The 21698-nt window shown below is 43.5% G+C and overlaps 1 protein-coding gene across 2 annotated transcripts in view; it reads left to right on the top strand.

Annotated features, from left to right (window-relative positions):
* immt (inner membrane protein, mitochondrial (mitofilin)) overlaps window positions 1–21698 on the top strand; it is an 84841-nt gene that overhangs the window by 20855 nt on the left and 42288 nt on the right. For both annotated transcript variants that reach the window (XM_047353875.1, XM_047353874.1), the window contains exon 7: window positions 21505–21638. In XM_047353875.1, coding sequence (XP_047209831.1) covers window positions 21505–21638 — 134 coding nt within the window. The remainder of the gene's footprint in view (window positions 1–21504; window positions 21639–21698) is intronic.

Raw genomic sequence — 21698 nt, 5'->3', positions numbered from 1 at the left:
GTTCAGTCAGATTCAGTTATTTATTCAAATTGGATAAAAAGTTTTTCTGTCTAAGGAAACCCAGCAGATTGCATCCAGTCAGTGACTTGCAGCATTCACTCCTCCTGGATGAGCATGTAGAGACAGTGGACAGCCTAAGCCTATAGCAGCATACCTACAGAGATAGTTTCAGTCCAGATTATTTAGTTAAACGGCGCTTATTTACAACAATGTCGTCTCAAGGAACCCCACAAAGAGTCCCACTGATGGTCATTGTTATACTAAAAACCACAAGGATTGAGATACCTCTCTCTGTCAGACTGATTATAACCATTGGAAAAGAGAAGGGGTCATACAGGTAGCAGAAATGGAGGGTGTGTTTGCACCTCAACCATAACTGAGCCGGTTTAGGCTCAACCTGACTCCCCCTTACTCCATCCATCAGGGAGGGAGGAAGGCTCCCTCCCTGATAATCTAAGCCACTCTAACTATAAGCTTTATCAAAAAGGAAAGTTTTAAACCTAGCCTTAAAAGTAGACAGGGTGTCTGCCTCACGGACTAAAACTGGGAGCTGGTTCCACAGGAGAGGAGCCTAATAACTAAAGGATCTGCCTCCCATTCTACTTCTAGAGACTCTAAGAACCACCAGTAAACCTGCAGTCTGAGAACAAAGTGCTCTGTTAGGAACATATGAAACAATCAGATCTCTGATGTATGATGGAGCTAGATCATTAAGGGCTTTATATGTGAGGAGGAGAATTTTAAATTCTATTCTGGATTTAACAGGGAGCCAATGAAGGGAAGCTAAAATAGGAGAAATATGATCTCTCTTTTTAATTTTCATCAGAATGCTTGCTGCAGCATTTTGAATCAGCTGAAGGCTTTTAACTGCATTTTGTGGACATCCTGATAGTAAAGAATTACAATAGTCCAGCCTTGAAGTAACAAATGCATGGACTAGTTTTTCAGCGTCACTCCTGGACAGGATATTTCTAATTTTGGCAATATTCCGTAGGTGGAAGAAGGAAATCCTGGAAACCTGTTTAATATGGGATTTAAATGACATGTCCTGGTCAAAAATAACACCAAGGTTCTTTACTTTATTACTGGAGGTCAATTTAATGCCATCCAGGTTAAGTGATTGACTAAGCAGTTTCTTTTTTAAAGACTCCGGTCCAAAGACAACAACTTCTGTATTGTCTAAAATTTAGAAGCAGAAAATTTAAAGTCATCCAAGTTTTTATGTCTTCAAGACATGCTTGTAGTCTATCTAACTGGTTAGGCTTATCAGGATTTATGGATAAGTAAAGCTGTGTATCATCAGCGTAACAGTGAAAATTTATTCTATGCTGCCTGATAATATGACCTATTGGAAGCATATATGTAGTAAAGAGAATTGGCCCAAGTACTGAACCCTGTGGTACTCCACAATTAACCCTGGAATTTAAAGATGATTTATCTTTTACATGAACAAACTGGAATCTGTCAGACAGATAAGATTTAAACCAGCCTAGCGCTGTTCCCCTGATCCCTACAGCATATTCCAGCCTTTCTAAGAGAATATTATAATCAACTGGATCAAATGCAGCACTGAGATCTAACAGAACCAGAACAGACACAAGTCCATTATCTGAGGCCATAAGAATAAGCTAGTACTTTAAGCAGCTCAGCTCAGCCAACTGCTGCACCTTCCCTTTGAAAAGAAGCGGAATCATAATCTGATTACCAAAAACGTGGGAATCTCTGAAAAACAAAACAGCTAAATAAAATAAACAATATCAGTAAGTAAAACCTCCAAATCTGCATCAGAAATACTATAGTGTTTTGGTTAAATAGTCATGAGTTGGTTTTTTTTCATTGCGTCTATAGTGACCTCAATGGGTTGAAGGATCATGTGTTTATTCTGACAGTTTCAGACAAACCGTACTGCAATTAAAGATAAACATTTAATAAACACAAAGATACAGAAAAGTGCCATTTAGTTTTTATTAACTGTTGGTAATATTTATGCTGTATGTACAATAGTACAAATTTGTGTTGTAGACCAGTAGGAACTGGGGTGTACAACTGCTAATATCCTGTTTGGCCAGTGGTGGCTCTTTCATAGTTTTATTTTTCCTTTAGCCTGGTGAATTATAACAGATGAAATGATATTTTGGGGCACCCAGAGCTGTACAATGTTCAATATTTTTGATAGAGCTACTGTTTGATTTCCTGAAGAAGTCTGTACACTATAACTGTATTCTCTTACTTCACCATGCCACATTTTTCCTCTTGATTATAAAATTGACTTTGCCAGATTAAGGCCCTCATCTTCAAAGATTCCAAATATGGGGTGCTAAATTGCTTGTGCAAAAAAAATTTGCATGTGCAATAAGTGGCTGTATTGTGCTCGATTTTCAGATCAGGTGCAAACGAGGTCCTCCTTCACCTTTGAATCAAAATATTGGATTTCAGGCTATTGCGCAGGAGGGCAGAGATGTGTCCAAAATAGATAGCGCTGTCCCCCATTGATGTGCACACGGGGCACCTGATCTAGGTTGACAACCCCATAGGAGCGTGCACAGCTTGTTAGCTGTGTTGCCTGATGTAACTTGCAACAAATTGGCCAATCAATATTAACAATATAAAAGACAAGCATGGCTATCAATTATTTATTAGACCTTTGTCTCCCTTGATCTTTTGATTCTTTTTGGAGACTCACCATCTTTTTTTTTATTTTATTGTTTTATTGGAGAAGCAAGTGATACAGACAAAATCTTCTGCCTATACTTCAATGTCCAACACATTTACTGAGTAAAAAAAATCAACCTGCTAATTGAAAAGTTTTTACTTTTTATGGTAAGTAAACAAATATAACATATTTAGACCTTAAGGTCTAAATATTCTTACTACGGGGGCTAACACAGTCAGAGATTATATATTTGTCCAAAACCAAAGCCGGGATACATGACATAACAGTGTTTTCTGTTCTCAAACAGCTGCCTCCTCTACCCAGATACGTTTTCTGAGCTGGAGTTTCAAAATACCTAACTGTTTTTTCAACAGAACTCTCTCCATGTGTTGGAGCTCGAGATTTATAAAGCTCTTTTAAACAAAAAATGTTTAAACCAAAGTGCTGTACAGCACTAAAAGGACAAATCAAGACAAATAATAAAATGGTGAAATATAACAAAAAATAAAAAGAGTGAAATCAAAGCACAAACTGTAGCAAATAAAAGAACAGATCAACTCACTGTGTCAAAGGCCTCTGAAAATGGGTGTGTTTTTAAGAGAGACCTTAAAACAGTAAGAGAAGAGGCCTATCTTATTATATTTAATGGCAAGTAGTTCCATAATTTTGGTGCCACAACTGAAAAGGCCCAATCTCCTTTGAGTTTCTGCCTAGTTTTTGGTACAGTCAATACAAGCTGTTCGGATGATCTAACACTCCTTGGTGAAACATAAAGCTGAAGCAAATCAACGAGGTATGGAGGAACAAGGCCATTTAGCCATTTAAAAGCTAAGAGTATAATTTTAAAATCAATTATTTGGCCAAAGGCAGCCAGTGGAGTGAAGTCAGAGTGGGAGAGATATGTTTGTGTTTGCATGTTCCTTTTAAGAGATGAGCAGCAGCATTCTGGACAAGCTGAAGGCTTGAAAGAGAGGCCTGGCTGATCCCAGGATGAAGTGAATTATAGTAATCTAGACGTATTGTGATAAATGCATGAAATATTATCTCCAAATCATGGTTTGACAAGACTGGTTTTAGTTTTGCAACCTGACTTAGTTGAAAAAAAGTTGTTCTGCAATGCACTGCTGACCTGTTTATTGAACTTAAGACCTGAATCCAGTGTTGCACCAAGATTTGTAACCTGTTGCCTGACAAATGGCTCCAGGGGCCTCATGTACAAAAGAGTACGCAGCTTTCATATTAAAAGTTTGCAGTAGGGTGGCGCAAACAAATTCAGATGTACGAAACTGTGCGTAGACATGTCACCGCACATGTAGCCTTTATACATGCACGTGGCACTTATACCACCCGGTCTCTGCCCATAAATACATATTCAAAGTAGTATAAATAGCCGGACGTCACCTATCACGTGTCCAAATAACCATGGCAACAGTGCTGTGACAGTCTGAACCGGTTCCTTTCGGTGAAAAAACGCTAAGAGAGACTGTCTATACACCATGAGGGCTATTTGTAGTCAGTTACAGCAAACCAACACATACTTGAATGACATCAGTGACGCAAACCTGACTGGAAATAAAACACTTGTCTGGTCGTACCTGTTTAGTTCTACAATATCTGCATCAAATCCAAACGGCACTGTGTTGCTGCTTCATTGAGCTTAATCGTAGCTCATTGCTGATCATTATAATGATGTGAATATCGTACTCGTCGTCTTCCGCTTCATCCGGGACCGGGTCGCGGGGGCAGCAGATTCAGCAGAGACGCCCAGACGTCCCTCTCCCCAGACACCTCCTCCAGCTCCTCCGGGGGGAACCCAAGGCGTTCCCAGGCCAGCCAAGAGACATAATCCCTCCAGTGTGTCCTGGGCCGTCCCCTGGGCCTCCACCCGGTGGGACCTGCCTGGAACATCTTCCGAGGAAGGCGTCCAGGAGGCATCCGGTATAGATGCCCGAGCCACCTCAACTGGCTCCTCTCGATGTGGAGGAGCAGCGGCTCTACTTAGAGCCCCTCCCGGATGGCCGAGCGCCTCACCCTATGGAGGAAGCTCATTTCAGCCGCTTTTATCCGGGATCTCCTTCTTTCGGTCATGACCCAAAGTTCATGGCCATAGGTGAGGGTTAGAACATAGACCGACCGATAAATCGAGAACTTCGCTTTTCGGCTGAGCACTCTCTTCACCACAACGGACCGGCACAGTGGCCTCATTACTGCGGCAGCTGCACCGATTCAATTCAGTTTATTTATATAGCGCCAATTCACAACACACGTCGTCTCGAGGCTCTTCACAAAAGTCAGGTACATACATTCCAATTAATCCTAACCATTGAACAGTGCAGTCAGATTCAGTTATTTATTCAAATTGGATAAAAAGTTTTTCTGTCTAAGGAAACCCAGCAGATTGCATCCAGTCAGTGACTTGCAGCATTCACTCCTCCTGGATGAGCATGTAGAGACAGTGGACAGTCACTGGCGTTGACTTTGCAGCAATCCCTCATACTGAGCATACATGTAGCGACAGTGGAGAGGAAAAACTCCCTTTAACAGGAAGAAACCTCCAGCAGAACCAGGCTCAGTGTGACCGACTGGGGTTTATGGAGAACAGAGCAGAGACACAAAGAATACAGAAGCACTGATCTAGGAGTATTTTCTATGGGAAGGAAAAGTAAATGTTAATGGATGTAGCTCCTTTAGTCGTTTCATCTAGAAAGAAAGAACAGATAAACTCTGAGCCAGTTTTCAAGGTTAGAGTCTGAAAGAGAGCACATAGAGTTAGTCACAGTAGAAGCTCAGTCAATCGCCATGTCTAGGAGAGAGAAAGGGTTAAACACTGAAAGACAGGGCCAAGTTTATCATCGCTAGAGTTTGACCATTAAAGTTGTCGGCAGCAGAAGCTTGGACGATGCCCCTCTCCAGAAAGGTGTCACAGGTAGACACAGAGTCAGGCCACGTGTAGCTTCTAGGAAGTGAAAAGAGAGAACAAAGTTAAAAGCTGAAATAACAGCAAATAATGCAAAATTGGAGAGTAGTGTGAGAATGTAGCGAAGACGGTGAAAGTGGGTTATTATGTCCTCCAGCAGCCTAAGCCTATAGCAGCATAACTACAGAGATAGCTCAGGATAACCTAAGCCACTCTAACTATAAGCTTTATCAATAAAGGAAAGTTTTAAGCCTAGCCTTAAAGGTAGACAGTTTGTCCATCTAGAGCCCACTGATGGCCATTGTTATACTAAAAACCACAATGATTGGGATACCTCTCTCTGTCAGACTGATTATCAGAATCAGAAAAGCTTTATTGCCAAGTACGTTTTTGGACATACAAGGAATTTGTTTTGGCATAGTCGGTGCAATACAGTACAAATTAAACAGTATAAACATATCTACAATATAATATAAATATATGTGCACAGTTTTAAGTGAGTGAGAGTAAATATAGAGCAGTATTGGGTGCGAGAGCAGTACATCAGTGCAGGTGATCAGTGTGCAAGTATGGCAGTGCAAGTAAAGCAGGAGTCCAAGCTGAGCGTTAATGTAACGCATAGAGTTGCGAGTTACAAGTGTCCTGTCAGCAATAAAGGGTGTGTGGGGGAAAGGGAGAGTGTCAGTGTGGTTTCCGGGCTTTGTTAACAAGGCTGGTGGGAAAAAACTGTTCTTGTGGCATGAGGTTTTGGTCCGGATGGACCGCAGCCTCCTGCCAGAGGGGAGAGTTTCAAAGAGTCTGTGACCGGGGTGGGAGGGATCAGCCAGAATCTTCCCTGCCCGCTTCAGGGTCCTGGAGGTGTACAGTTCCTGGAGCGACAGTAGACTGCAGCCAATCACCTTCTCAGCAGACCGAATGACACGCTGCAGCCTGTCCTTATCCTTGGCTGTAGCAGCGGCGTACCAGATGGTGATGGAGGAGGTGAGGATGGACTCAATGATGGCTGTGTAGAAGTGCACCATCATAGTCTTTGGCAGGTTGAATTTCTTCAGCTGCCGCAGGAAGAACATCCTCTGCTGGGCTTTCTTGATGAGGGAGCTGATGTTTGGCTCCCACTTGAGATCCTGGGAGATGAGGGCTCCCAGGAAGCGGAAAGATTCCAGTGTCAATTGTGGAGTCACAGAGGGTGATGGGGGCAGGTGGTGCTGGGTTCTGCCTGAAGTCCATAACCATCTCCACTGTCTTTAGAGCGTTGAGCTCATGGTTGTTCTGGCTGCACCAGTCCAACAGATGGTCCACCTCCCATCTGTACGCGGACTCGTCACCATCAGAGATGAGTCCGATCAGGGTGGTGTCGTCCGCAAACTTCAGAAGCTTGACACTGGTGACTGGAGGTGCAGCTGTTGGTGTACAGGGAGAAGAGCAGAGGAGAGAGAACACAGCCTTGGGGGGAACCAATGCTGATGGTCAGGGAGTCAGAGACGTGCTTCCCCAGCCTCACGCGCTGCTTCCTGTCAGACAGGAAGTCAGTGATCCACCTGCAGGTGGAGTCGGGCACACTCAGCTGGGAGAGCTTCTCCTGGAGCAGAGCTGGGATGATGGTGTTGAAGGCAGAGCTGAAATCCACAAACAGGATCCTGGCATAGGTTCCTGTGGAGTCCAGGTGAGGATGAAGTGAAGGGCTAAGTTGACTGCATCATCTACAGACCTGTTGGGTCTGTAGGCAAATTGCAGGGGGTCCAGGAGGGGGTCGGTGATGTCTTTTAAGTGTGAGAGCACAATGCGCTCAAAGGACTTCATCACCACAGAGGTCAAGGCGACGGGTCTGAAGTCATTAAGCCCTGTGGTCCTTGGCTTCTTCGGAACAGGGACGATGGTGGAGGACTTGAAGCAGGCTGGTACATGACATGTCTCCAGTGAGGTGTTAAAAATGTCTGTGAAGACTGGAGACAGCTGATCAGCGCAGTGCTTCAGGCTGGCTGGTGAGACAGAATCCGGTCCAGCAGCTTTCCCGGGGTTCTGTCTCCTGAAGAGTTTGTTGACGTCCCTCTCCTGGATGGAAAGAGCCGTCCCTGGCGTGGGTAGGGGGTTGGTGGGGGGGGAACTTCAGGGTGGGGGTTGGAGGTGCCAAGGCCCCTCTTGAGGTTGGGGAGGTGGGGGTGGTGGATTGTGGCTGCAGCTGTTGGAGGGTGTCGTGGGGGATGGTTGCAGGACTGTCTCTTTGTCTTTCAAAGCGGCAGTAGAACTCGTTCAGGTCGTTGGCGAGGCGTCGGTCGTTGATGGAGTGGGGGGCTTTCGGCTTGTAGTTGGTGATCTGCCTGAGCCCTTTCCACACAAATGCAGAGTCGTTGGCTGAGAACTGGTTTTGGAGCTTCTCAGAGTACAGTCGTTTGGCCTCTTTCACTGCCTTGCCAAACTTGTACTTAGCCTCTCTGTATATGTCTTTGTCCCCACTCCTGAAGGCCTCTTCCTTATCCAGTCTTAACCTGAGTTTAGCTGTGAACCAGGGTTTGTCGTTGTTGTAACTCACCCTGGTGCATGATGGTACACAGCTGTCATCACAGAAGCTGATGTAGGAAGTCACAGCCTCTGTGTACTCGTCCAGACTATTGGTAGTAGTCCTGAACACATCCCAGTCTGTACAACCTAAACAGGCCTGGAGATTCTCCGCAGCCTCACTGCTCTACTTCCTTGTCGTCCTCACAACAGGTTTGCAGAGCTTTAGTTTCTGCCTGTATGCAGGAATCAGGTGGACCATGATGTGGTCGGATTGGCCCAGTGCAGCACGTGGGACGGCGTGATAAGCGTCTTTGATGGTGGTGTAACAGTGATCCGGAATGTTGTCCTCTCTGGTCGGACATTTTATAAACTGTCTATATTTGGGGAGTTCGTGGGTGAGATTACCTTTTGTTAACGTCGCCAACGACAATAACTAAGGAGTCCGGGTTGGTCCGCTCCACACTCAGTATCATGCGCTGTGCAACCTGCACGTTAGCTTGCGGCGGGATGTAAACACCGACCAGGATGAACGAAGCGAACTCACGGGGGGAATAGAAAGGCTTACAGTTTATGATGAAGGCTTCCAGGTCTGGAGAACAGTGCTGCTGAATCACTGTCACGTCGTTGCACCAACCACTGTTGAGGTAGAAACAAATTCCTCCACCTTTCGCTTTGCTGGACAGTTCCGTGTCTCTGTCCGCTCTGTAGAGATGGAATCCTGCCAGTTGCAGCGCAGAGTCCGGTATTAATCCACACAGCCATGTCTCCGTGAAGCACAAAACTGCCAATGAATAAAGGTCCCTGTTTTTCCCCAACAGCAGTTGTAGTTCCTCAATTTTGTTGGGAAGTGAGCGCACGTTAGAGAGAAATATTCCAGGTAACGTTGTTCGTAGTCCACGCTGGCGAAGACGTACCAGCACCCCAGCCCGTTTCCCTCTCTTCCGGCGTTTCACCGCGTGAGCAAAGGTGAGCGCACCTTTGACCAGAAGTCCAAAAATTCCAGAGCAGTAGGCAGAAAATTGGGAAATAACTCCTCTGGTGTAGTAGCCCTGATGTTCATGAGTTCTTCTCTGGTGAGAGAGCTCTGGGTACCATCACAGAAGACTGTTTGAAAGCAAAAAACAAAACAAAACAATGCGCACCAACACGCCGAGGCAACCATCTGCGGCACCATCTTGAAGCGAACCATTGGAAAAGAGAAAAGGTCATACAGGTAGCGGAAATGGAGGGTGTGTTTGCACCTCAATCATAACTGAGCCGGTTTTGGCTAAACGTGACTCCCCCTTACTCCATCCAACAGGGAGGGAAGAAGATGGAGGTAAGAAATAAGGAAGATAGCTCAGGATAACCTAAGCCACTCTAACTATAAGCTTTATCAAAAAGGAAAGTTTTAAGCCTAGCCTTAAAAGTAGACAGGGTGTCTGCTTCACAGACTAAAACTGGGAGCTGGTTCCACAGGAGAGGATAACTGATAACTAAAGGATCTGCCTCCCATTCTACTTCTAGAGACTCTAGGAACCACCAGTAAACCTGCAGTCTGAGAACAAAGTGCTCTGTTAGGAACATATGGAACAATCAGATCTCTGATGTATGATGGATCTAGATCATTAAGGACTTTATATGTGAGGAGGAGAATTTTAAATTCTATTCTGGATTTAACAGGGAGCCAATGAACAGAAGCTAAAATAGGAGAAATATGATCTCTCTTTTTAATTTTCATTAGAACTCTTGCTGCAGCATTTTGAATCAGCTGAAGGCTTTTAACTGCATTTTGTGGACATCCTGATAGTAAAGAATTACAATAGTCCAGCCTTGAAGTAACAAATGCATGGACTAGTTTTTCAGCGTCACTCCTGGATAGGATATTTCTAATTTTGGCAATGTTCCGGATGTGGAAGAAGGAAATCCTGGAAACCTGTTTAATATGGGATTTAAATGACATGTCCTGGTCAAAAATAACACCAAGGTTCTTTACTTTATTATCGGAGGCCAATTTAATGCCATCCAGGTTAAGTGATTGACTAAGCAGTTTCTTTTTTAAAGACTCCGGTCCAAAGACGACAACTTCTGTATTGTCTAAAATTTAGAAGCAGAAAATTTAAAGTCATCCAAGTTTTTATGTCTTCAAGACATGCTTGTAGTCTATCTAACTGGTTGGGCTTATCAGGATTCATGGATAAGTAAAGCTGAGTATCATCAGCGTAACAGTGAAAAGTTATTCTATGCTGCCTGATAATTTGACCTATTGGAAGCATATATATAGTAAAGAGAATTGGCCCACGTACTGAACCCTGTGGTACTCCACCATTAACCCTGGAGTTTAAAGATGATTTATCATTTACATAAACAAACTGGAATCTGTCAGACAAGTAAGATTTAAACCAGCCTAGCGCTGTTCCCCTGATCCCTACGGAATATTCCAGCCTTTCTAAGAGAATATTATAATCGACTGGATCAAATGCAGCACTGAGATCTAACAGAACTAGAACAGACACAAGTCCATTATCTGAGGCCAATCTGAATCCGAGTAGTGTTTCGTTATTGGACTTCTGTGCTAGTCACGGATTGTCCATAATGAACACCATGTTCAAGGATAAGGGTATCCATCAGTGCACTTGGCACCAGGACATCCTAGGTAGGCGGTCGATGATCAACTTTGTTGTCGTATTGTCAGACCTTCGGCCGCATGTTTTGGACACCCGGGTGAAGCGAGGGGCTTAGCTGTCCACTGATCACCACCTAGTGGTGAGTTGGATCCACTGGAAGAGGAGAAAGCCAGACAGACTTGGCAGGCCCAAGCGCATAGTGAGGGTTTGCTGGGAATGTCTGGCAGAGTCCCCGGCCAGGAATGTATTCAACTTCCACCTCCAGGAGAGCTTTGACCAGATTCCGGGCGATGTTGGAGACATAGAGTCCGAGTGGACCACGTTCACCACATCTATATTCAATGCTGCTGCCCGTAGCTGTGGCTGTAAGGTCTGCAGTCCCTGTTGCGGTGGCAATCCTCGAACACCGGCAGTAAGGGACGCTGTCAAGCTGAAGAAGAAGTCCTATAAACTGTGGTTGACTTATGGAACTCCTGAGGCGGTTGACGGGTACCGTGAGGCCAATGTGCCGCAGCCCGGGCTGTGGCAGAGGCCACAACTCGGGCCTGGGAGGAGTTTGGTGAGGCCATGGAGAAGGACTACCGGTTAGCCTCAACGCTATTCTGGCAAACCATCCGGTGCCTCAGGAGGGGGAAGCAGTGCTTTGCCAACACTGTTTACCGTGGGGCTGCTGACCTCAACTTGGGACATTATCGGGCAGTGGAAGGAGTACTTCGAGGATCTCCTCAATCCTTTCGTCACGCATTCCCTGGTGGAAGCAGAGACTGGGGACTCTTTCGTCATCCAGGCTGAAGTAACAAGGTGGTTAAAAAGCTCCGCAGTGGCAGTGCTTAGGGGACGGATGAGATCCGCCCTGAGTACCTCAAATCTCTGAATGTTGTGGGGCTGTCATGGCTGACATGCCTCATTGTGTGGCGTTCGGGGACAGTGCCTCTGGACTGGCAGACTGGGGTGGTGGTCCCCCTTCATAAGAAGGGTGACCGGAGGGTTTGTTCCAACTACAGGGGGATCACAGCCTCCCTGGTAAGGCCTACGCCATGGTATTAGAGAGGAGAGTACTGCCGATAGTCGAACCTCGACTTCAGGAAGAGCAGTGTGGTTTTCGTCCCAGCCGTGGAACACTGGACCAGCTCTATACCCTCTATAGGGTACTCGTGGGTTTCATGGGAGTTTGCCCAACTGGTCCACATGTGTTTTGTGGACCTGGAGAAGGCATTCGACTGTGTCCCTCATGGTGCCACCCAGGGGGTGCTCCAGGAGTATGGAATCGGGGGCCCTTTATTAGGGGCCATCCGGTCTCTGTACAAGCAGTGCGGGAGTTTGGTGATGAATATGCCTCCCATATTTCTATTTCTGTCACCTACTGTCACCACACACATACTATGTGAAGAACTTTAATTCTTAACAATCCTTCAGGACGTCATATGAAAAAATGGAAAATTACCTAGAACCCAGACATCACGTGTTTGTCCCCAACACAGCTATTATTAGGCCCGAGCAGGAAAACTGCAAGGGCCTATTGTAATCGCTCGAATTCTTATTCTTTTTTTTTCCCGCTGCGTCTTTGCGGGGCAATATGGGGACTTTGCCATGCCCCAAAACTCACCAAACTTCACCCAAAATTGTCCCCCGTGTGAAATTCTTGATCCTTAATGTTGTCTGTGGGCGTGGCCAAACAACTTAGCCACGCCCCCAAACGTGAGATAGGCCAAACCGTAAGTCGTAGAGATATAAAATTTGGAACAATGCTAGAACTCCTCAAACCAAGAAAAAAAGTCTCTTGGGGGTATGTCCTAAAATGCACAGAAAGTCGGCCCTTTTGGATTAAAGGCCGATTTTTGCCCGTTTTTCACTTTCACTCACCTCGAACTTTAATGAACTCCTTCTAGAGATTTTTAGCTATCGGGTTCATATTTGGTCAACATGCAGTTAAGGCATGGGGGATTAAAAGTTATCAAAATCCTGAGTTTTCATCCATGTTTAGGGGGCGTGGCCGTGGCACGAATTTGGTGTTCGCACCGAAAGTGAAAAATTGCAATAACTTTCCCAAAAAATGATATATCTGCATATCTGAGCGAACTCCTCCTACAGCTTTTGACTTAGAGACTTGAAAATCACTCAGTTTACTCTTAAGGCATTGGGGATCAAAAGTTATCAAAAGCTTTTTGATACATGAAAGCATGTGGGCGTGGCCACGCCTCAAAATATGACTTCTTGCCATAAAACACTACATTGATATAGCTCCTACAAGGAAAGTCACAGACAAATGAAACCTTTTGGGATTGATCTGCCTCTAGGCCTCAACAATATTCACTGATCAGATGCTGACATCATCGAAGCCCCGCCCCCTGAGAACAGGAAGTAGCAAGTTTTCCTTTACAGAGTCAATGTTTGATGTTCTTCACCTAATCAATGTGAAAATGTCCCAAGTAACAGATAACATGATGCTCTTAGACAGTCGACAGTACTTACTGCTTTAGCTGGAGGTGTGAATATGATGGCGTGGCGAATTCTGATGTCACGCCACGGCCATACGTTTGGCTCTAAATTACACATGCATGGTCCGATTCACTCCAAACTGAATATGCTTGATCTTTGTCATCCCCCAAACAGCTCTATTGGATTACATTTAAATTTGGATCAATAGCGCCCCCTAGGACACTTCAAGGGCTATATCTCCCTCATACATCATCGGATCCACTTGAAATGTAGTATACATGATCATGAGTTAATGATGGACATTTTGACACAGTCAATTGATGATGTCGTTTTAGCACCGCCCACAAACAAACGAGTGCAGCTTCCATCTGGAAGGTCAGATTTACTCGAAATGTTTCATGCTTTTTGCCAGACTGAAACTCTGATTGACCGAAGATCATATGACATGTTGCTCAAAGTGCCACCTACTGGCGACGTCTTGAAGTGACGCGGTGTCATCGTATGTTGCGTGTAGGAGGCGATGCCAGGCTCCTGCGGTCGCTCGACAGCCCGAGTTGCGCTGAGGGGTGCGAGGGCCTTCAAAGCTGCTTGCAGGTTTCTAGTTATTATTATTATTATTATTATTAGATCAATTTTAATTATTTTTATAGTATAAGGCATCATGAGTTGAGGGGACCAATGTGCCACTGCTTTTGTGAGACGCATTAGCGCATCATTCATTGTATGTGCAACACATACAATGAATTAAATTTCTATTCACAAAACTATTTTCACTTACAGCTGGTGCCCTTATAGCAGTTTGAGTGCAGGCACAGCTCTGATTACATTCAGAAATTAGTTCTGTGCTACAAATGAGAACTACAGTTTAGGAAGCTTTTGATATGTGAGCCACTTACGGATGAGGCCATCCCATGGCTGGCACGGCTCGGCTCAGGGATGACTGTTAAATACCCAACCTATCAGTGAGCTCCCTTTAGAAAAGCTCTGGTTGAAAGGACGGCAGGGTAGTTACAACTTGAACTGGTACCACCGACGCACGGTTCCTCCTGGGTTCCCTCTGTAATACTGAGGCCAGCTCCGTGCAGAACTCCAAAATAATTGCCCTGGGCAATCTAAATTTTTACCAATAAGCCACACGCAACTTTACGCAGCTGTTTATAGACATGTGTGATTGTCTCCAGCTTGTCCACCTTAGGACTAATCAGACCTGACTTGTTAGGAATTAACCTGCTGATCCGACACAGTTTTCTTTTACAGTCAGAATGAAAGTGCCCCTTAGATGATTCACATGCATTTTATACTAAGCGCAAACACTGATGCGCATTTCCATCTACAGGTGACAAAAACAGAGGAAGTTTTACATCCGACTGAGGTTGTTCCCATCATTTTCTGAGGTGTGTTACGTTATTGTTTGAGCCTAAATGTGATTCAGTTTCATTGCTCTAGTTTAAACCATAAAAGTTCAAACATCATGAGAAATCATCAGGTTTGATGCTCCATTAATTAAATAAACTAAATGGAGTCCTATTTTAGTGTATTTACGTAGGTGAATTTTGGTTCTTTGTAGTTTATTATTGTCGATTTGAAAAAGTTTGCATGGCTTCTGCACATTTTCACGGTAGGTCAAAAATTTGCGTGGATTTCTGCGCACTTTTAATCGACGTTCATTTTAGTACATGCCTAGTTGTGCGTAAAACATTCCTCCGCAAGGTATTTGTGCGTAAGTACGCTTCGTACATGAGGCTCCAGATCACCAACTGATAAAAATGTGGAAGCTGCAGGTTCTGTCCTCCTTCAGCTTTATTTAGTTATCTGTATAGCTATATAGCGCCCTAATGGATGCCTTCTGAAGGCACTTCACAGTTAGAAAATCATCCAGTTTATATAAAGAAATTTACAGCCAGTTCATTCCAGATATATAGACATATTTAAAGTCAATTACATACATTCCAATATGATCCTAGCTATTAAACTGTGCCCTCAAGTTCAGTTCATTTTTCCAGTTGTTTCTGCTCCTTTCAATTCAATACAAGGTTCCAAACTTAGCACCGGCTTAGCACCAATTCAAGCACAAACACCAACTGCTCTCACAGTCTTATGGGAAACAGTCCTTATATTCTCATTTTCTATCCCAGTTGAAAATACGGGGCGGAACACAACAAATAAATCTTTGCGAGTGTGGTTCTTTTTTACAACCAATCAGGATGGTCTGTAGAACCTCTTCAAATTGATTTTGGAGAAAAGATAGCTCTTGATGATGATGCAGTGAATGAAGTTTATGAATAAAAATTCTAAGAATAGGATTAGATTGGGGATCATCTAGATCCGAAGCGAAGATGAGCCAAAGCACCACTCGTTGGCTCCATGACCAAACTAAGCCCAAGAGCACATAGCAACTGAAGAAACATTGATGTAAAAATGGTGAAATAAAATGGTCCTTCTTGCCCGAGAAATAATTAAATAATTGTAGAAATAATTAATTGATTTTAGAAATAATTCTAGAATTGAGGTGACTGTGGCTCAGTAGGAAGAGTAGTCGTCTTGCAATCAGAAGGTTGTGGGTTCGATTCCAGCTTCCTCCTGCCATATGTCGATGTGCCCATGGGCAAGGCACTTAACCTCAAGTTGCTTACCGATCTGCGTATCGGTGTATGAATGTGTGAGCGTTAGTGAGTGCGATTGGGTGAATGTGGCGCTAGTGTAAAGCGCTTTGAGCGGTCTGTATGACTGGAAAAGCGCTATATAAGTTCAGTCCATTTACCATTTAGAATTCCGCTGCTCAAGGTGGCAGCAGGTTGGAGTAGCTCTGTTGCTTTTCATTCTGATTAATTCTTTTTTGGGAACTTAAATTCCTCTTATGGTGGATACAGTTGATTTTTTTCTGGACGACTGTCCTCCGGTTTCAAATGCTGTGCAGCTGGAAGGATTTTTCATAATACTTTCTATTTTTGGACATTTGTTATGATGCATTGCCATGGCAACAGAGTTGTTTCTTACAACCGGGAGCAGCTGATTAATATCTCAAAAGCTCAAATAATACATCAACTGCAACCCCAAATCCCAGATGAGTTGAAAAGAAGACTACGTGGATGCAGAGCAGGATCAAAGAGAAGAGAGAGGAGGAAATTCAAACCATCTCTTCCGTTAATTCTGGTGGGCAATGTGAGATCGTTGGGAAACAAGTTGGATGAACTCCAAGCCCTACAAAGGACCCAGTCAGAGTACTGGGAATGCAGTATTATGTGTTTTACGGAGACATGGCTGCAGGATCATATTCCCGATTCCAGCGTCTCTCTGCCTGGCTTTCTAACCATACGAGCAGACAGATTTAAAGAGAAGCGGCAAATGTAAAGGAGGTGGACTGGCAGTACTTGTGAACAACAGATGGTGTAATCCAGGACATGTTACTGTGAAGTGTCGTCTCTGCAATCCAGATATTGAACTGTTGGTATTAAGTTTTCGTCCATATTATTTACCCAGAGAGTTCACCAGTGTTATTTTGGCAAAAATATACGTTCCACCTTCCGCTGTTGCCGACACTGCATGTGATGCCTTCAGCTATGTTGTTGCTAAGCTACAGACACAACACCCCAATGTGTTTGTGGCAATACCTGGTGGTTTTAACCATGCTTCATTCTCTGCTGCACTTCCAACGTTTGTGAGCTGCTCTACCAGAGAAAACAAAACATTGGATTTGTTTTATGCAAATATCAAGGACTCATACATCTCTACAGCAAGACCTCCTCTAGGCAAATCAGATCACAATCTTGTTTTTCTCTGCTTGAAATATAAGCCCCTTGTTCAGAGGCAACCTGTAATAAAGATGACTGTGAGAAAATGGTCACAGGAAGCTGAAGAAGCTCTGCAAGGTTGCTTTGAGGCTACAGACTGGGACGCACTGTGCCAGCCACATGGAGAGGACATCAATGCCATGACTGAGTGTGTAACTGACTATATAAACTTCTGTGTGGATAACATCATCCCCACCAGAACCGTAAGATGCTTCCCCAATAACAAACCCTGGATCACCAGTCACCTGAAGGACCTGCTTAACAAGAAAAAAAGAGCCTTCAGAGAGGGAGACAGAGAATTATTGAGGAGTTTACAGAAGCAACTTAAAGTCGAGATAAGAGACAACAAGGAGGTGTACAAGAAGAAGCTGGAGAGCAAGCTCCAGCAAAACAATATCAGAGATGTGTGGACAGGGATGAAGAAGATCACAGGCTTCATGCAGAAGGATGATCAGACAGATGGAGGTCTGGACAGAGCCAATGAACTGAACACATTCTTCAATAGGTTCAGTTCAGAAACAAGCTCAGCATCCTCCTCTCTTGCTCACAGCCAAACAGAACCTCCACCCTCCTTTGACCCAAAGCTTTTCTGTCTCACCTCAAATGTATTATCTTCCACCTCAACCATGTACCCTTCTGCTTCTACATGTTTGCCTTCAACCATATCAGAAGATGCTGATGCTCCCTTTGCCTCCCCCTTCCACCAGGTGACGATGCAACTGGAGAGACTGAATAGGAATAAGGCTGCAGGTCCAGATCATGTCAGCCCTAGAGTCCTGAAGGCCTGTGCAGAGCAGCTCTGTGGGATTCTGCAGCACCTCTTCAATCTTATTCTGGCCCAGAAGAAGGTTCCGGTGTTGTGGAAGACCTCCTGTCTTGTTCCGGTACCAAAGAAAACTCACCCATCAGTCCTCAATGACTATAGACCTGTTGCCCTGACATCTCACATCATGAAGGTCATAGAGAGACTCCTGTTGGCCCACCTGAGTAAGCAAACAGTAAACTATCAGGACCTCATTCAGTTTGCTTATCGCTGTGGAGTTGGAGTTGATGATGCCATCATACACCTGCTTCAACAAACCCACTGTCATCTGGACAAAGCCAGCAGCACTGTGAGGATCATGTTCTTTGATTTCTCCAGTGCGTTTAACACAATCCAACCTGATTTGCTTTGTCAGAAACTCCAGAAGACTCAGGTGGAGGCCTCAACAATCTCCTGGATCAAAGACTACCTGACAAACAGATCACAGTTTGTGAGACTGAAGGGTTGTGAGTCTAACCAGGTAGTCAGCAGCACAGGAGCACCACAGGGGACTGTACTCTCACCATTCCTCTACACTCTGTACACCTCAGACGTCCAGTACAAGACAGACTCCTGTTACCTGCAGTAATACTCATATGATTCTACAGTTGTGGGGTGGATCAGAGATGGACAAGAAAATTAGTACAGGAAGGTGGTGGACCACTTTGTGGCACGGTGTGGAAACAATCATCTATGAACGTGACTAAAACACAGGGTATGATTGCAGATTTGAAGAGAAATGGGAATAAGTCAAAAACTATTTTCATCATGGGAGAAGAAGTGGAGGTGGTGGAGGAGTATAAATACCTCGGTGTTCACCTGGACAACAGACTAGAGTGGAGATGCAACTGTGAAGCTGTCTACAAGAAGGGACAGAGCAGACTGTACTTCTTGAGGTAGCATTTAGGTCCTTTTGTGTTTGCAGCAAGATGCTGCATATCTTCTATAAGTCTGTTGTGGAGAGTCTGATCTCTTCTGCCATCATCTGCTGGGGAAGCAGCATCAGAGTCAGGGACTTAAAAAAGGTCAACAAGCTGATAAAGAAGGCTGGTTCTGTTCTGGGGACTCCTCTGGAAACTCTGAAGATCATTGTGCAAAGAAGGATTCTTCATAAAATAAAGAACATTATGGAGAACCCTGAGCATCCTCTTCATGAGACTGTCCTACAACAACAGAGTGTCTTCAGTCAGATGCTTCTTCAGAAGTGCTATAAGACGGAGCGCTACACGAGATCCTTCCTGCCCACAGCCATCAGCATCTATAATGGCTCTTTGAAGAAACCTACATAATGAGCTACAACATTTAATTTCCCTTTGGGATTAATAAAGTATTTTTGAATTTGAATATAATAAGCAATCGAAAGATTAAAGTATGCAACCAGTGCTCATTTGCAAGACATCAGACCTTCTACAGTGTTTCTCTTCCCAGATTCCATCCAGAAAATATTTTGCTTTTCACTCAGCAACCAGATGCCTTAAATATTGAACACACATATAACATGTAAAACTCTGTACAGGCTGCTATAAAAACCGAAAGTGTTCAGTGTGGCTGATGTGTTGTCTAGAATCACATGGTTCCTGTATGTGCTCATCCTGGGTTGTATAAACTGACCTCAGTGCGTTCTATTTCTTCTGAAGTTAAAAATGAGTAGTTATGGAAACCTATTCTGTCACTCATAGTATGATCTAACAAGCATAAAAGCTCAATATAATTTTTGTGTTGTGCGTAGTTTATATTAAGTAAACATTTGTTGAGCATTTTAAAGAAAAATTGTTTGCATTGAACTATAAAGCCCCAAAATGCTGCAGGTCTACGAGACCCAGATCAGTGGCTCAATATCATGTTGTGATTATAAATATGAATATATTTAATATTTTATTAACTAATATTTCAGTATGTTAAGGGTTGTCCTGTGAATACCAGCCCAATAAAGCAGTGGTATTAGGACAAAATAGAAAGGTGTGAGACGAGCTCTGACATTATTGAACAGCATAAACTCTGCACACATGGAATGAATTCACACAATTTCTTAAAATACAAGAATTTATTAACAAAAATAAGTCAACTCAAAGTCAAACATATTTCAATCAAATAAATCTTTACTATGCTAAAACAATCCAACTAAACTACCAAGCAAAATTAAAGAATAAGGAAGACTAATGGGCTTTACAATATAAACAAGTTGATTAAAGATGATTGAAAATTATGACCAAAAGAGTGATGCAACATTACCATGCAATGTTTATGTTTGAGAACCAAGGATTATCTTGAAGAATCTGGAAATGAAGTTCAGTTAGTCTTAGAACTAACTTGGGCAATAATTGGTATACCTTCAAACAACCATTCACAATGCAAGATCAGATAAAACATTATTTTAATAAAATAATGTTTTAAAGAATGATTTGCTGAATATAGCCAACTTTCTGGATGACCAATTCGCAAAGGTGTTTAATTAGCTGCCTTTATTTATTAAAATAATTTTTTAAGAAATATTAAGGAAATAGTAAAATATTTAAGGAAATATTATTTTGAATAAGAACTAACCCTTTCTGGATAAATGGGGCTTAATGGTGTTTAATTAGTTATCAAGTTTAGTAAAATAGTATTTAGGGAAATATTATTTCCTAGATTGAAAACTAACCTGTTTGGGTAAATGACTTTAACTGACTCTTACTAGACAAGTACATGTTCTTAGCTGTTAGCGGTTGGAGCTAACAAAAGAAACTTGTAGCTAATCAAACACATACCTTTAAAATGCCGTTAATAAAAGGGTTAAAATGCATAAGCGTGGATGGCGCGTTATGGCCGATCTTTTGTGTTTAAAAATCACCCTTTAAATAAAGTTTGTCTTAACTTTAAAGACACAAACAAAGAACACATAAACTGAGCACGTGCTTAACAGCTAATCTGCTAGAACTAAGATAGATGAGTTTTCAACACAAACAAAAGCAAGTCATAAAACGAAAAATGTTTAGAATATATCATTCTGCTTGCTCGTTCTGTTCGTTCTGCTGGCCTGCTGAACTGCACGTTATTGCTGTAGCCACGGTGATGCGGTCCCATTGTCCTTCCTTTAGACCGCTAAAAACTGCTCCACTCAGCGTTGTAGAAACAGGGTCTCTCCTGGGAACTCCATGGAACACAGTTTGAGAGAAAAGTCAAGCCACGCTTGCACCTTAATTACCCCGTTCATGAATGAATACCAGTGTGATGGAAATTCTTGCAGTAAAAATTCCACAACACCGGATACACAATTCATTCCTACTTAAGTTTGTGCATATGATCCCGTGATCGTATGACACTCTTGGATCCAGTTTGAAGAGTTATGTCTGTTTGCCAGCAAAGAGACAGCGCGCAGTGTCTCTCCTTCCAGTTCCGCTAGGGACCTGCGTGGAAGAGGTCAGTTTGTTGCAAAGTGGTGTTTTTATTCAAACAGTGATGTCACGGGACATCTGCTGTTACTCCTGGTCCTGGCTGTGCTGGAAGGTTAATGCGATTTATTTTGAAAGTTCCAGAAACGTTCTTACTGGGCTTTAATGTTGTAACCCATGGCTGGAGTCCCAACAATCAACACACAAGGTTAACTATTTATTTCACCTTGAGGCTAATAGCAAAGAATAAGAGGAGCTCATACACACCCTGTTTGTTTATCTGAAGTTTGATACAACACGAGACTAAACCAGAGAGCCAGAGGAAATCACACCAAGGTAGAGATTAGTGACCTGACTTTGACACCTTGAAATCTAAAATGCCATGTGGGCCCTTCAATTCAGCAACATGCATCTGTTTTTTTGCAGCCGTATCAGCCAGTCTGGAGGACTCACTGGGAGGCTCTGCTAAGGCTACACTGCAGGCTATTGGAGCGCAGGAGGCAGCTCTGCAGGCAATCACTCAGCACACTCACAAGCTGAAGGAAGCTATGGAGAAAGAGGTACTGACTCATCTGAGTACAAAACTATGGAGTGATTCTGATAATGATGTTTTTGTGACT

Source organism: Girardinichthys multiradiatus, chromosome 23 (assembly GCF_021462225.1).
Source record: "Girardinichthys multiradiatus isolate DD_20200921_A chromosome 23, DD_fGirMul_XY1, whole genome shotgun sequence".
NCBI classification, from domain to species: domain Eukaryota; kingdom Metazoa; phylum Chordata; class Actinopteri; order Cyprinodontiformes; family Goodeidae; genus Girardinichthys; species Girardinichthys multiradiatus.
Note: the sequence above shows the minus strand (reverse complement) of the source record. Positions and strands in the feature narration are given on the sequence as shown.